The sequence below is a fragment of the Giraffa tippelskirchi genome, chromosome 13, assembly GCF_054371585.1.
Source record: "Giraffa tippelskirchi isolate mGirTip1 chromosome 13, T2T-mGirTip1v1.2.pri, whole genome shotgun sequence".
NCBI lineage: Eukaryota > Metazoa > Chordata > Mammalia > Artiodactyla > Giraffidae > Giraffa > Giraffa tippelskirchi.
The window spans coordinates 71,979,786-71,996,730 of record NC_137287.1 but is presented as its reverse complement, the minus strand read 5'-3'; the positions used below and the strand labels follow the sequence as shown (position 1 = coordinate 71,996,730).

General features: G+C 47.6%; 1 protein-coding gene across 14 annotated transcripts in view; it reads left to right on the top strand.

Moving 5' to 3' along the window:
• FRMD4A (FERM domain containing 4A) overlaps positions 1–16,945 on the top strand; it is an 845,860-nt gene that overhangs the window by 768,527 nt on the left and 60,388 nt on the right. For all 14 annotated transcript variants that reach the window (XR_014072374.1, XM_081553514.1, XM_081553513.1 and 11 more), the window contains 3 exons: positions 242–318; positions 5,629–5,767; positions 11,896–12,037. Coding sequence is in view for 13 of the 14 variants with exons in the window: in XM_081553514.1 (XP_081409640.1) it covers positions 242–318; positions 5,629–5,767; positions 11,896–12,037 (358 nt within the window). In the remaining variant the exon portion in view is untranslated. The remainder of the gene's footprint in view (positions 1–241; positions 319–5,628; positions 5,768–11,895; positions 12,038–16,945) is intronic.

Sequence of the window (16,945 nt, the reverse complement as noted above, 5' to 3'; positions counted from 1 at the left end):
GAAAATCCACACCCGCGTTGCCAGGGTTTTGAACTGGAGAGCTGCGTGTGTGTGTGTGTGTGTGTGTGTGTGTGTGTGTGTGTGTGTGTGTGTGTGTGAAGCAAGAGGCATAGGAGGTGCAAACAACTGTACGGGTTCAACTCTGATAAGGAAACTGCCAGCTGTAAGTTCAGCCGCAGAGAGAGGACTGCAGCCGTGAACCGCTCACACTTGAACTTCAACTGCATTGTTTTCTGTCCAGATATTCCAATGGAGACAGTTGGAAAACCTGTATTTCAGAGAGAAGAAGTTTTCTGTGGAAGTTCATGACCCACGCAGGTAAGCTAGAAATGTTGTTTCCTCCTGGGAGTGCATGGCCCTGCTGACGTATTACTTACATTACTATTTTTGTGCTGTCACTGTTCATGTTATTAATAATTTAGGGGGAAGAAGGTGGTTGATTGGGAGAATAGAGTTCAAATAAGACAGTAGAGCTTTGTTTTTGTTCTGTGTGTTGAGAAATGCCGTGTGTGTGTGTAAAGAGCAATGCCATGATCATCTCATCTGACCTCATGTGTTACTTGCCCGTATATGTGGAGTTGTCTTTACAAGCCAGGGCATTTTAGGAAAGATTTGTAGCACTTTGGAACAATTACCAAATTAAAGTGAGCAGTGGCCTGAGTCCTTTTAGGAAGTTTTTTGCCAGAGAAGAGTCTGAGGGATGGCTTGTCAGTTTCTGAGACTGTTTTTGGTTGGACGGTCAGCAGCAGAGGGAACCTACAGTCTAAAGAGTTGTGCTGAATTGTCGTATTCCTTGAGCTGTAACTTTAGGGTATTCGCAGTGGTGGGTGGATATGAAAGAAATGCAAGTCTTTTTCTCTCCACCTCACATTGTACCCCAGGGAGCACTCGTGTCAGAATCAGTGCTCCCCAAGTCCAGCACCGAACAATAGGGTCCCATTTTGGAATGCAGCAAGCCCTGCGAGGAAGGTTCTTGGGGTTGGGGGGGGGAGGGTATACTGTGACTTTTCCTCTCTTTGTCTGCTAGTCCTAGAGTTATAGGCAGCCCAGAAGCGGCAGCAAAATTCCCTGAAAACAGACCTAACGCTTAAGGATAAATCACTTTCAACAGGTCCAAAAGCAGACTGAGAACAGGAAGGAAGCCTTGGGAAGACAGGCGGAGGGTCTCTAGGGGAGTGAATGGGAACGTGAAGTGCTGTTGCTGCCCCGGCCATGGCTCAGGGCAGAGGAGCTGTTGGCACCAGCTTCCCACACACATGGCTTCTGGGTGCTCAGGCCGAGGTGCCTCCCAGAAAGTTCTCAGCACAAGACCTCCGGAGTAAGATTCATGCCCCGTCAGAGGGTGAGGCTTGTGGGGGGTGCTGTCTCTGCTCCTGCAGCCAGTGATAACCCAGGAGGACTGATGCACCGCTCGCCTGGTCGTATAATCTGCATGAAGCAGCCTCCCGTGTAGCCAAGAGCGCCCCCCACGTGCCGTGGAAAACGACCTTAGTCCAGGTGGTGGTCAGGTGATGACAAGAGTGTTAGCGGCATTTTTCAGGGTCCGGTGATGAAGGGTCTCATGGTCCGGAGACCTGGTCTCTACAGAGCAGGAATCCGTTGGTGCAGGACAGGTGGTGGGGGAGAGATGCTGAAAATAATTTCCCCAAATGAGTGCTCCAGTGGGTCAGATGCAGAAAACACAGATGACTGACAAAATAAAGATGGAGATTGAATGACCTAAGAGACTGAGGGTAAGGACTAGACAGACTCTCCAAGCCTGTGTTCTGTTGGGAATTCTGCTAAGGCAGAGGTACCTTGGACACATCCTTGCATGTGTGTCTGTGTGTGTCTGTGTGTCTGTGTTCTTGTTCTCTCTGGGCCTGTTGTCCTATCCGTGTTGTAAGACTAAATTCCCTTCCTTTTCCCAAGGCCCAGGGATGTAGGAAAGAGTCCAAACCTCACAAGTTCCTATTACATGGGCCCTTAGCCTATTACATGAAAGTGATCCATCTCACATTTGTTGAGTAGCATCGGTGTTCGGGCACTGTCCCCTAACGGTGTTCATAACTTACTATGTGTTACTTTGTTATGGGGCCTGGGGTATAGAAAAAAGTCAGACAGGGTCTACTTGCCCTGGAAAGAACTTCCAGCACAGCTGGGGAGAAGGAATAAGGAACTTAATGTTTATTAAGTGTTTTCTATGCGCAGTCACTGTTCTAAACACTTGGACTGTTATCTCATTGGGTCCTTGCTATAACCCTGGGAAGTAGCTACTAGTATTCTTGTCCTACCTGGGAAATAGGCACAGAAGAAGCACAGTAACCTACTCCAGGTTACAGAAAGCAAGTCGGATAGAGGCAGGGTGTGAACCCGGCGAGTCTGGCTCCACAGCTCACATGCCTTCCACCACATTATACATGGGCAGCGGGTACCAAGTGCCAAATGACACAGCCTATAAGTGCTGCAGCTGGCCAGGCTGATCTGGAGAGGCATCCTGAGAAGGAGAAATCCTTAGCTAAGGACGTAGAGCTCAAAGTGGGTCCTCTGGGGGATAAAGATGTCAGTCAGGTGGGTGTCAGAGAGACGAGGGAGGTAGAGGAGCCCAAGGCAGCCTGAGCACTGAACATGAGCAGTGAGCACATCCCCTCAAGGAATGTCGTCCTCTGTCAGCCTAGAGACCAGCAGAGAGGAGAGGGGAGGCAAGGAGAGGCCAGAGATGTGGCTTCCTTGATGTCAGAGGTGGAAACCCAGGTTGACGATGGCTTTAAAGGTGCACCAGAGTAGGCAAAGGGGACCATTCTAGATTGGCTGCTAAGCTGAGTGGTGAAGCCAAAGCTACAACCCTGTCTTCCGCCTGGCGCTGCGATAAGCACTCTTCTACAGGCCTCCTGGCGCTCCTCCAGTTAAACATGTCATCCTGTTGCTGTTGCCTTGTTTATTTGAACACGGAAGAGTCATCTAGTAGACTGTACTTTGTTGGGATGGTTCAGTAGTCAGCCCCTCCCCCAAACCAGGAAGGAAGCCAGGACCGAAGTTATAGGATGGCAAGAGCCGGGGCAGAATCATGTCCTGAAGACCAGTGTCCCGGGACATGGCGAGGACAAGGAGTGGCTCAGCCATCACAGAAGATGCTTCAAGATTTTCTCTCCTGGACATGCATCCTGACACAATACCCAGCATTGGGTCTGCGGTCCACTGGGCTTGGCAGATATCCCATTTCTAAGGTTTAGGCCAAACAGAAGAGTCAGTGGGATGGGAAGAGCCTGAAGGGAACCCTGTAGAGAAGAGACCAACTCTGGGAACAGAAACACTCTGGGAGCATCTGATTCAGGTGCTGCTGGGAACTCCCAGGCCAGCCAGCCCCCTCCCTCCACCTCCTACCCCTCCACCTTACCTGAAAAATACACCTCGCCTGGCTCTGCTCTCACTGCTGCCACTGAAGCATGTTTCAAATGACTTTTCCTTTCTAATTCACCTCTTCTAGGAGGGGAAAAAAAACGTATTTACTCCCAGGATCAGCCATTGCTGTGGAAGCTAGGTTGAGTGTTCTCATCACAGTTTCAGAGACCACGGGGATTTCCTTCTCACTCTCTTGCCAGCTCGTTTTCTGTTATTTTCAACTGTGTGTTCTTCTGTGAGCTGGCATTTTAACTTTGGTTTTAACCAAAGGAAAGAATAATGCTCTGCTTAGAATCTGTAACATTAACTAACCACCAGTTTGGAATTCCTCCTTAAAACTGGGTCTGTAGAACATCTGCCAGAGAAAGCAAATGGCACCCCACTCCAGTACTCTTGCCTGGAAAATCCCATGGACGGAGGAGCCTGGTGGGCTGCAGTCCATGGGGTCGCTAAAAGTCGGACACGACTGAGCGACTTCACTTTCACTTTTCACTTTCATGCATTGGAGAAGGAAATGGCAACCCACTCCAGTGTTCTTGCCTGGAGAATCCTAGGGATGGTGGAGCCTGGTGGGCTGCCATCTATGGGGTCGCACAGAGTCAGACACGACTGAAGCGACTTAGCAGCAGCAGCAGCAGAACACCTGCTGTTAAATCTTGAGACCCTAAGAGAAGATGATTGGAGCAGCCTCTAGTTTCCTTCAAGGAAAAATACTGGCCATGAAAATAATGTGATTATTCACAAGTCCTGATTACCGCCAAGGTTCTGGAAATGCGATAGCTCAATCTGGAACACATATTGTTCTTCTGGTGTGCACATAAGATCCCCCCAGGCCTCACCCCACTGCCCCCTCACCTTATCCTACACATGCATGCACACAAGTATGCAAACACATATTCTGAGATTTCACTTGCAAAATCGTGTACCCATCCTATAAAATATACTTTACTAAGAACACGATCATATAACTTTTTCCCCCATGATTCCATTAATGTGATGAATGACATTAGGACCAGTCTCTCCCACCTTCCATTTAAAGTCTGATTGCCTCTCTGCACCATCCAACATCCTCCACATCTCCTACATCTGTGTGTATGTGGAAGTGGTTTGGGTAGCAGGGGAAAGATTGGACAGGCCCATTTCTTTCTGCCTTCCCTATCCTGATTATTTTTATACCCCACCTGCCCTCTGAATATATTTGACATTGAAACTAGCTCTTTCAAGGAAGATTGCCTGAGAATAACGTAAGAGTCCTGATTGCCTTAGATGATGTGGTGATTAGAAGAAAATTTACTCATCCTTCACCACAGGCAGTGTTGCCTGGTTAATAAAGGGCATTGTCAAAGGCTTTTCCTGTCTCCAAAGTTTGCCTTGGTCCAGTGCCAGGAGCTGAAGATCAGAAAAGACCGTCCTGTGACCTCAAATGACCTATCTTATTCCAGACAAGGCAGAGGCTTAGCCAAATTCTGACCCCTAAGGAGCCAGTAAATCAAAATATTAGCAGGATTCACAATAGCCAAGATATGGCAGCAACCTAAGTGTCCACTGATGGATGAAGAATTTGTGGTGCATATCCACAACAGAGTATCATTCAACCTTAAAAAAAAAAAAAAGGAGACCTTGCTGTTTGCAATAACGCGGATGGACCTGGAGGACATTATGAAGTGAAATAAGGCAGACGCAGAGAACAGAACTACATGGTCTCATTTATAGATGGAAGCTAAAAGAGTCGATACACAGTAGCAGAGAGCAGAATGGCTATCACTAGGGGTAGGGTGGAGTGAGGAGGCAGGGAAAATGGAGAGATGCTGGTCAGAAGGTACAAAGTGGTAGTTCTGGAAGAATTAGCCTAGAGGCAGAATGTACAGCATGGTGACTATAGTTAATAATATACTGGAAACTGGCTAAGAACAGATTTCAGGTGCTCTGACCATAAACACACACAAGCACACATGATGGTAATATTGGAGGAGATGAGATGTTCTTTAGCTTGACTGCAGTGATCACTGTGTATATGAAGATCAAATCATCATATTCTATACCTTAAATAGAATCCATTTCTATTTAATAAAATGAAAAGCTGGCCTTTGTCAGCCAGCTTCACGTGTGTGCACACAAGGCCCTTCGGTTACCTTTATTGCCAGAGCTTTTGGACCCAGTGGGTTCTTGGTAAAAGCTGTGGACTGAGGACTGGAGTTCTTCATGGCCAGCGTGGTTGGTTGACCCTTCTGGTTCTTGCTCTCCCAGGGCTTCGGTGACAAGGAGGACATTTGGACACAGCGGCATTGCGGTGCACACGTGGTACGCGTGTCCAGCACTGATCAAGTCCATCTGGGCTATGGCCATTAGCCAACACCAGTTCTATCTGGACAGAAAGCAGAGTAAGGTAAGGCCCTCTCCTGGGGTGGGGAGGGCCTCTGCCAAGACCAGACCTTCCACTGAGCCTTGAGCTCTCCTAAGGGCAGGGCCCTTGTCTGGATCTTGTAGTTTGGGGATTGGGCATTGGATGGCTGGGGGAGGCCCTGCATCCCTTGCTCTGAGATGCGCACAGGTATAGACTGGCCTTTTAGGGCTATCAGAGACAGGAATGAGATCAACTCTTTAAGAGAACAGTTCTTTCCCAGTGACCTGGTCAAGAACAGTCAGAGCCACTTAAGCCATTTGACACAGCCAGGTAGGAATTCTGCCTGTGCTTTCAAACCCCAAGAGCCTCTCCCAGGAGTAAGCAGTGGAGCCCTTTTTGGTGTGTAAACACTGGCCCGTTGTTTTCCTTTTGGAAAAAAAAAAAGCAACTAGTCTCAACTAATAGTCACCACCTAACTGTTGAGGATAATTGCTTGTGAAAACCCTCCAGGCTTTTCCAACTGCCAACTCCATTTCTTAAAAATGCAAAACTGGAAACATTAAAAAAAAAAAATTTAAAAAGCAACTACTCTGTTTCCCTCAGGTAGACCCAGAGCCTCAGGCCTTGACAAACAGTCGTCCTCCAAGGGAGGTTTGATCCAGCCCAAGTTCACATACACGGGGTGGGGGAGGGGTGCATTTTCTGGTGGGTGGGAAAACGACATCTCTTCAGTTCACACAGGGCTTCTGTCAACATTCTGCCCCTTCTTCCTCCTGCCTCGGCTTCTGGGCTCCCCTCGCCTTCCCCACACAAGCCTCTCCTGTTTATTACCCCTTAGGTGAAGAGCCATATCAAGAGGGGCTCTGTATCTTTCTCAGGATTCTGGTGTCTCAGGAAGGGTGGGGAGTGGACCTTGGCCCCTTTCCTAGTCATACCATCACCCATGGGAGGTTTTGTCCCATCCCGTGAGTCCTGAAAGGGGAGGAGGTGGCAGGACTCTGGGCTTACTGAGCCCAAGACTTATTGGATTGATGCCTTTTGGGATTCTTGTGGCTTCCTCTTTTGTGTTATTTTCCTTCTGGTTGGAGATGCTTTTTCCCTGGCTTGGGGAGAGGACTGGAAGGAGAGAGGTTGAGTGGGAGGTAAGAGAAAGATAGTAAGACAATAGGACAGGAAGAAAACAAACAAACCCTTAAGTCATCATTCAGTTTCAAATCATGGCCTTTCCCATGTGGGAGTCACTTTCTCCTCTTGTAACACATTTTCTCCTCTCCTAAGTCTTCCTGACCCCCATTTTGGTCATTTTCTGGGATGAATGGGCACAGGGTGGAATATTTTTGTTGCCAGGAATAATGAGAGTGTTCTACAGCTCTCCTGGTGATGACGGGCTTTGGCACAGGAATTTGAGGCTCGATTAGATCCAAAGAAACAGGGCCAAAGTGTTTTGACTCATGCTTTATATTGAGACAGTGGGTGGGTATCAGCGATTTGCCCTCCAGTGGCAAGAGTTGGAGGTTGAAACCTTAGAACCTTGATTCTATCCTCCGTAGTGTTCGGTAATGCATGATGAGAGGTAAGAGAGTTTGATAACCCTCCTGAACCCCACTACCAATTCCTCTTGTGAGGACCCCACACACACTGATACCACAATGTTGAATGCAGAAAAGAGAAAGCATGCTTCACCCTAAGGATGGTACCTTAGCTGTTTGAACTCCTCTTTCTTGTGCTGGCTTTTTGCACTAGAACATCTTTGGGGTAACTCAGGAGGCCCATTCTTAGGGTTCTACAGCCCTATTGAAGGTTGTCTCACCTGCAGTTGGGGAAGCTTTATGGAGCAGGCTTACAGGTCAACCCACTGATACAGCAAGTAAACCTTTAAAAGTAACCATAAGGTACTTCCCTGGTGATCCAGTGGTTAAGAATCCACCTGCCAGTTCAGGGAACATAGGTTTGACCCCTGATCCAGGAATATCCTGCATGCTGCAGAGCAGTTTAGCCCATGTGCCACAACTACTGAGCCCAGAGACCCTAGAGCCCATGCTCCACAGCAAGAGAAGCCACTGCAATGAGAAGCCCATCCACAACTAGAGAGTAGCCCCCAGTGGCCACAACTATAGAACACCCAAGCACAGCAATGAAGACCCAGTGCAGCCAAAAGTAATTAATTAAAAGTAACTATCAAAGATTACCTATTAACAAGAAGTGTCTTTTAAGAGACCAAACCAAATACTTATAGCCATAGAGAACTTTCACCTCAGCAACCCCTGGAGGAAGGAAATATACCTATTCCTAGGAGCAGGAGAATTTTCCCCAGATAAGCTCTGAATATTCACAGGTGCTCCAGAGCCCATGCATTTCCTTTTGGAACCAGTTCCTCTGCCTGCGGTATCAGGTGAGGAACAGGTTGCCCCATAGGGAAGTCCAACGATTCCGCCTTCTCATTCTATGATCCTGGACAAGTCTTTCCTCACTCCTTCTTGCTTTCTTCAGTTAAAGAACAGCAAAGAAACCCCTGACCAAAATCATTGACTGATCCAGTGACACAGTGTTGGTGATTGCTTCAGGAGATGTGAGCTCTCTTTCATTATTATCATTACAAATCGAATATACTGTTCCCTGGCCGACACCTGTGTAAAGTTTAAACTCTTTAAAAGTACTCCCAAACCAGAGATGATAAAATCTGCCTCAGGAATTGTGTTACAACACCTTTCACTTTTGGAATGTTCTTTAGACAATAGCGATGTGACGCATCTCCAGTGGGCAGGATGGTTCTGGGTGAGTGATGGTTGGCAGGCCTGGGATGAAGTGTTTCCAAGTATTTCTGAGCAGCAAGTATTGGCTGGCATGCTGGCCATTGCTTCACACTCTACTGTAGTGGGCCATGCCAACCATTCCTTTCTCTGAAGTGCTTCAGCAAAGCCCAAGCCTCCCAAGGGATTCTTTTCAACCCCAGAAACAAGTGTGGTCTGGTGGTTGGAGTCAGCAGGGGTAGGTAACCGAGAAGTCTTGTGTTCATACACTGGTACTTGGTTATTTTCTTCTTTCAGGGTCCTGGTGTAAATCGCTTAAAATCTCTCCTTGTCTCTCTCTCTGTGTCACACACACACACACACACACAACCTCCATCACTAAAGACAGAGCAGAAAGAGGCCATACTGGTTCCTTTCTGGTGGCTCCTTCAGAATGAGGGGCTGTACAGTCACCAGTGACATTTGGTAAATTACATCTGCTGACCCCAAATATCAGAAATGTCATCAGCTGGATCCTGCCAACCCATGTACCCAAGGAATCTCTAATAGAGTTCAAAGGAAAATATTTGAAAACTTAAATTGTTTAGAGTGAATATTAGTCACCGTTCCTCTGAATTCAGGTTGAGGACTTGTTCAGTTGGCCCCCAGCCCTAACATCTTTCCTTCTGAATCTTTTTTCCCCACTTGTTCCAATCTGCTATTCTTTATTCTGTCTAGATCAAAAGCCAAGTGAAAGCATGGTAGAGGCTGATTAAACCTTGCTCACAGAATGCCTGTAGTAATACTTAGTACAGCAAGACCCTCCAAGCAAAATATCTAGAACTCTGGAGGCTCTTTGACCCAAAGACTTGACTTTACAAGGAGGGAGTCTCCCCATCAAGTTGTCTCCTCTTAGTGTTCTCTCTCTTCCTGATTCAAGCAGGCACTGTGACATTTCCATTCTAGACAGAAGTCAGTAATTTCCTAAAACTTCTGAGAATCTAATCTCCCTCAAAAGCACACCTGTTGTCCCTTTTTCCTAGTTTGTTTCCTGTCTCCGAAGTTAATGTGGCAGGGATGGGGTCAAGGGGGGACAGGTTTCCCATGAGGTTGGTGAGATCCCCTAAAATATCTAGTGGAGTCATTCATTGACCCTCACTTAGCAAATTCTTCCCAGGACCTGATTTATAGCTTATTCCAATTCCAATGACCTTGATGTCTATTATCTAATTTAGTCCTGACATCACACCTCTGTGATGTGGGTTTTAAGAGCTCCGTTTTGCAAACAGGGATCTCAGGATCAGAGAGGTTGGAAATCAAGGTCAATCTGTGATTTGCTGAAAGAGCCAAGATTCCAGTCCAGGTCTTTCTGACTCCAGAGCCTGGATCCTTCACCAGGGTGAATTGGGCTGTGACTTCATGAGTTATTCTTGCATAACTGCAAGCATGGGCTCCTCTTGGTGACGCGTGGGCCTTGGTAAGAGAATAGTGTTGAAAGAAAGGAAGTGATGGATTGTGCTTTCTCTGCTTTGCTCAGAGGATAAAACTTAGCCAGGTGCATGTGATTGATATTCTGTGTCAAAACGAAATGGAGGCCTTCCTGCTTTCTGCTACAAGCCAGAAAACCCTGCCAGGGGCTGGCAACTGGGATTATTTCACGAGCAAGGAAGGCTTCATCCCAGGAAGGCAGCCTGGTTCTGAATGTAGGGACAGAAGTTGAGGTCGGAGAGGAGACAACACTTAAGAAAGGACCGGTTCCTGGCGGTCCAGTGGTCAGGACTCTGTGCTTCCATGGCAGGGGGCACAGATTCAGTCTCTGGTTGGGGAATTAAGATGCCACAAGCCACATCACGGAAAAAAAAAAAAAGGAAGCATCAGTGAGATAGAAGAGTGTGAGGAAGAAGACAAGTCAGACCCAATGAACAAAAAAAGCAAAAAATCTCAGCATTTCCTCTGCCTCTCAGACTCTCATCTCATTCAGGTGAGAAAAGTACTTGGCAGTCGAAAGTCATTGTCTTTCACCAATTTTGGCATCAACATGGAGGCCAGAGGAAGGGCAGGGTCTCATGGTTTAGACAGACCCTGCTGGAGACCACTGTGGGCACAGGATGTGAAGGGAGCCGGGTAGTGGTCTGCCCACATTCCATGGTTTCTCCTGTGTCAGGGACAGACTGGGCCTCACAGCAGCCAGGAGTGAACACACATCAAATAACTGAAAACCTCAGTGGGGAGCCTTGCCTGGTTCTATCCGTGCATCCCTGGCATATCGCCAATGACCACAGAAAGATGGACACATGTACGGGTTACACTAGCATTGATAGCTGTTTTCTGGAAGTCCACAGTACAGCAGAAGCCCCTGCCTGAAGCATTATCATAAACTGATTTGCCGATGAAGGAAAAAAAACCAACACACTCAGCAATTGTCAGGGGCCACGCAAACCCATCTCCACCTCCAGAGCTGGGAACCAGAGCAGGAAGCTTCACTGCAGCAGTTACTTTTATACTTTTAGGAATGTAATTGTGAACACAGAGTCCTCTTCTGATTGCTCTGCTGTTTGCCAAAGTGGGCCAGTTAATTTGTGGAGTCAGTGGAGTCTTAACCATAATTTGAAGACTTGGGCTCATACATTTAGGTATCAAAATAGAAGCAGGGAACCGTGTCAGGTGCCCCTTAGAGGGAACCAAACATCCCAGTGAGCATTTGTTCCAGAAGCCCTTACACACCATGCTTACACACTATGCTTGCACACCACACTTGCAGGCTGGTAGCGTGGTCACTTCCCAACCCTCTGAGTTTTCGTAGCTCTGTGGCTAACACTTTAAGAATTTGAACCACTTTAGAACACACTAAAACTTCCTAAACTTACTTCAGACATCTCTTAAATCATTCACCAAGCTGACAATTATTTTTTTCTCCTTCTTTAAGCACAAAATCCTGTATAATCACTAGTGTTTATTGACAGCCATGTAGGGGGTGGTGTGGGGAGGGGAAGAGAAGGGGGAGGAGAAGGGAGGGAAGCCTTTCACTTGTCTGACTTCCTTTGACCCTCACAAAACCTTGAGCAGTAGGTGGTGTTTTCCCTGTTTCATCCTTGGGAATAATGAGGCTCCATGAGCCTAAGTCATTCCCCAAATTGGGACACCCCCCACCAAGGTCTATCTGACTCCAAATCCACACTCTGTAGGCCCTGTACACACCGCCTGGGGGATGACAGGTTTAGAAAATTCCTAGTGAGTCACCTCTGGAGTCTTATCTGCTCCCGAGGGAAAGTTTCAGAGGATGAGCAATGGGCCCTGGGACACACACAGAAAAATGCTGCAGTTTGGGCTGTGAGGCCGTTTACTAGATCTCAGGATGACAAGCGATCGCTGTGGTCGGCATGTCCTCGCCAGGAGGGGAGTGTCCTCCACCTAACCTATCCAACCCGGTGGTCTTTCTAGTCGAAGATCCATGCCGCCCGCAGCCTGAGTGAAATTGCCATCGACCTGACGGAGACGGGGACGCTGAAGACGTCCAAGCTGGCCAACATGGGCAGCAAAGGCAAGATCATCAGCGGCAGCAGCGGCAGCCTCCTGTCCTCAGGTGAGCAGACCCCAAAAGAGGTCCCCCTGCAGCAGGGCTGCAAGCCCTGGGTTGGCGGGGAAGCACTCTGACGGTGGGTGAAGGGGGTGGTCAGGACCATGTGGCAGGCTCGGCAGGAGCTGGCTCTAGTGTCCAGAGCAAGGTTTGCAGTCCAGCAGAGATTGGAGAAAATAGCCAAAGGTATGGCGGGGGGGTGGAGAAGCGGAAGAACCACACAGTGTGGGGAGGACGCACAAGGGTCTTAGCGCAGCGTCCAGAGCCTTCTCGAGGCTGATGGCCAGTGTCCACTCCAGAGGCGGAAGGTGGGATCCCTTGGGTGCCATTCAAGGAGAATTACCTAAGAAAGGGCTGAAGGTCCGAGCCATGGTGCCGAGTGACCTGCACTGTGTTCCCAGGGGAACTTCTCAAGGCTTTCTAAAGTACAGAAAACTCTTGATCGTTTGGAAAGGAGAATCTTGCTGTTTGGCGCCTTTGGAAAGAGTGGATCAGCAGGTCTGATGCCGTCTGTTTCTGCAGGGCCCTGGGCGAGTGTTTGTCGTGCGACGTTGGGAGGGGCAGAAATGCCCCGAGGTTTCAGGTCTGGCTGGATTCAGGAGAAGGGATGTCGTTTGCTGAAGTGACAGGAAGGGGAGCGGTTTGAGTTGGGCAGGGGATCGCAGAGAAGGAGGCAAAAATGGCCTGAAAATGTTACAGAGGCATAATAATGCAGGTCACCCCCCAGGCCACACAGTCATGGCCGGATTATTCGTGGGGCCAGTGTCCTCTTCCTTGCCTCTGAGCCAGAGAGCAAAACAAGAAGGCTTTGCCCTACCTTCTCTTCCAGAGTCATTTCTATACAGCTGGTGGCAGCAGACAATAACAAAGTGAAATAAAAAAGGAAAGAGATTCATCAGTACCATGACGACCTAGAGGGCTGGGATGGGGGGGGTGTGGGAGGAAGACTCAAGAAGGAGGGGATATATATACAGTTATGACTGATTTGCACTGTTGTATGGCAGAAACCAACACAGCATGGTAAAGCAATTATCCTCCAATTAAAAATAAAAAAGAAACTTAAAAAAAAAGGAAAAAGACAAGAGTGGGGGAAAAAGCTGAAATCTGTCTAGTTAATTTCTGGGCTGGTGGAGTCCAGTCAGAACTGAAACACATTCAGACCTGAAGGGCAAGGGTGAGGTTGGACAGGCCTTTGTAAGGTCCTGAGGGACCCATGGCCAGGTGTTCACATGGCCATGGGTTTTATAAAATCTGTGAACATAATACATTTAGCCGCCAAAATTATATAAGTGTCAGGCCCCACACAGTTGGCTCTGCCTCTGCTAGGTCACCATTAAGCATCACTGTCAATTCCTCCCTGTCTTGGATCCTTAACATGTTTTCATCAATACAATGGTCCAAGTAATCATTATTTCTGAGGCTTGCAGGGTTCCAGTGAAGACCATGGACAATGCTGTAGCAAAGAGAATGCCTTCCAAAGTCCAAGACCCCTGCCTGGAATTTCAGCCACTCCTGGTTCCCTGCTGAATGAGGGAGGGCAGGGCCAGCACTGTGATTGTCCCCGAGACACTCCCCTATGTGTGTGCTCAGTTGCTAAGTCGTATCAGACTCTTTGTGACCCCATGGGTTGTAACCTGCCCAGCTCCTCTGCCCATGAGATTCTCCAGGCAAGAATACTAGAGTGGGTTACCATTTCCTCCTCCAGGGAATGTTCCTGACCCAGGGATCGAACCCACATCTCCGGTGTCTCCTGCATTGGCCGGCGGGTTCTTTATCACTGAGCTACCTGGGAGCCCAGAGTCTCAGATTTGAGCCTGGATTCATCCGCCCACCATCCTCCTAATCTAGCCCCTATGATACTGACTCTTCCTCCAGCCTCAGCTAGGGGCACATCCCTGCTGTGGTTTCATATCCTCTCGGAAATCCACATTCTTTCTGCACATGGCATATTATACCCAGGAGGAGAATAGATTCTTCCAGCTCGGGTATATCAGAACCCCTTGGGAGGTTCCTTCAAACTCAAATAGCTGGGTACTAGCCCTGAAGTGTCTGATCTATGAGACTGAGGCGAGACCAGAAATTTGCATTTCTAGCAAGTTCCAACAAGTTCCCTGGTGCTGTTGATGCCACTGGTCTGGGGATGATGCTTTGAGAGTCTCTCTTCCTTGTTGAATAAGAGAGAAAAGCCTGAGGTGGGTGTTCAGCTCAAGATCAAGGAACCTAGGTCTCCCCACTTTTACCAAATGAACCTAACTAGTATTTTTTTTTTCAACTATTTATTTGGCTGCATTGAGTCTTAGTTGTGGCATATGGGATCTTCATTGCATCATGCAAGATCTTTCACTGCAGTGTGCAGGCTTCAGTAATTGGGGCGTGTGGGCTTGGTTGCTCCTTGGCATGTGGGATCTTAGTTCCCCAACCAGGAATTGAGCCCACGTCCCCTGCATTGAAAGGATTCTTAACTACTTGACCCCCAGGGAAGTCCCTCCTCTCCCCACTTTTACACCTATGTCCTGGTCCATCTGCAGAGGCCCTTTGCCTCTGGCAGCCTCCAGGGATGCAAAGCTAACAGCAGGTACAGAGGAACGGGTGAGCAGGAGCCCCAGAACTTCTAACATGGAACGACATTACTCAACCATCAGAGATGAGATCCAGGCAGTTTTAATACTAGGAAGCAGTTCCTCTCTGTTATCGCCGTCAGCTTGACATTAATCAATCCCATGGGCTAGGAGATGAATCAACTGCTGAATCCACTCCCAGACCTAATATCTTTATCTCAGGATATTAGACCTGTTCTCACTGAGTGATGAAGACCCCAGGCAAAGCCGTTTGGAAGTTGATGGAAGCAACCGAGGTCCCCTGACAGCACCATTTCTGCAGTGGCTTCATCGGTAGGACCGAGGCCCTCTGGCTTTTCTCTGCCTGCTCTCAGCTGCTCAGCTAAGCAAGAGGAAGGCTGGGTGGAGGAGAAGGTGGGGAGGTGTGAACCGTGCCTGTGACCAGGCCAGGGAACGTGTGGCACTCGACCCAGCCCTGCGAGTTAGATCTTGAAGAACTGGCCTTAAATGCGGAGATGGAGGCTCTGTGGGGAGGTTTCCCCCCTAACTTAGGAAAGGCCATGGGTCAGTGAAGGGAGAGACCGTGCACAGGAAGTATTCCATTAGCCAACACAGGGAACTTCTAGGACCTGTACATAGGGCCATTGCGGGCTCCAGGTGTGTGGTTGCTGCGCCTCTGACTTTCCATATGCAGGAGAAAAACATGCCTTCTCCTGAGGCCTTGTGGTCCCACCTGGAAGGGACGGTTGCCCGTCCCCGAGGTGAAAATATAGGCTGGCTCCCCACCTGTGCTTTTCATCCTCTAGACTGGGGGTGCCCAACCTCTGGGCCACAGACCAGTACCTCCCTCAGATCAGTGGCAGCATTAGATTAGAAATAAAGTGCACAATAAATGTAATGTACTTGAATCATCCCAGCCCCCTCACCCCCGCCCCGAGCCCATGGAACCGGTCCTTGGTGCCAAAAAGGTAGGGGACCACTGCCTCAGTGAATCCTTCGCAACTGCACATTGAGAGGCCTAAATTTTAGTGATGGGCTTGCATAAATGAGAGAGCATCAGTCTTTCTGGATGGACCTGATTTAAACACTCTTTTATGATACTTGCCAGAACTATGATCTACTTTTCATTCAGGAAATAGGATACAAATAACCCAGTGTCCTATTTGATCAGTTATTTTTATTTTTTTCACCAGTATTTTGTATTTGCGTGCATGTCTGACTTTTTTCGACCCTGTGAACTATAGTCCACCAGGCTCCTCTGTTCATGGGATTTTCCCAGCAAGAACTAGAGTGGGTTGCCATTTCCCCTTCCAGGGGATCTTCCTAACCCAGGGATCAAACCCAAGCCTCCTATGGCAGGTGGATTCTTGATCACTGACCTGGGAAGCCCACCTAGTGTCTCATTAAAAAAAAAAAAAAAAGATGGTGTCTAATAGTCCTGAAAAACATTTTGAAAACTAATCATCACTCGAAAATCCTTTTTTCTATCTCAGTGCCTGACACCCAATAATTGCTCTGTACATGATTTTTAAAAATTCTGTACATTATTTTCCCATGACTCATTTATTTGATGACTGGAAATTTGTAACTTTTGACCCCCTTCACCTATTTCCCCCACTGTCACCCCCTGCCTCTGATGACCACCAATCTCTTCTTTTTATCTATGAGCTCAGGGGAGGTTATGGGATTTATTTGTGTTTAGATTTTATGTATCAGTGGAATCAAATAGTATTTGCCTTTCTCCAGTTTATTTCACTTAGGCATAATGCCTTTGGGGTCCATTTATATTGTTGCAAATGACAAGATTTAATTTTTTTGTTATGGCTGAATAACATCCCATTGTGTGTGTGTGTGTGTGTGTGTGTGTGTGTGTGTGTTATATAAAGTCACAATTTCTTTACTCATTCATCTACTGGTGGACACTTAGGTTGTGTCCATGTCTTGGCTCTTGTGAATAGTTGTGAATAGTGCTGTAGTGAACATGAGGGTAGAGATATCTTTTCCAGTTAGTGTTTCATTTCTTCAGATAAATACCCAGAAGTGAAATTGCTGGGTCATGTGGTAGTTCTATGATTAGTTTTTTGAGGAACTTCCATACTGTTACATGGTGGCTGCACCAACTCACATTCCCACCAGCAGTATAAGGAGAGTTCCCTTTATTTTTCTCCACATTGTCACCAACATGTGTTCTTTTTGATGACAGCCATTCTGACAGATGCAAGGTGATTTCCCATTGTGGTTTTGATTTGCATTTCCCTGAAGATTAATGATTCTCAGTATCTTTTCATTAATGATATTGGTCATATGTATGTCTTCTTTGGAAAATGTCTCCTCAGACTCTGTCCATTTTTTAATT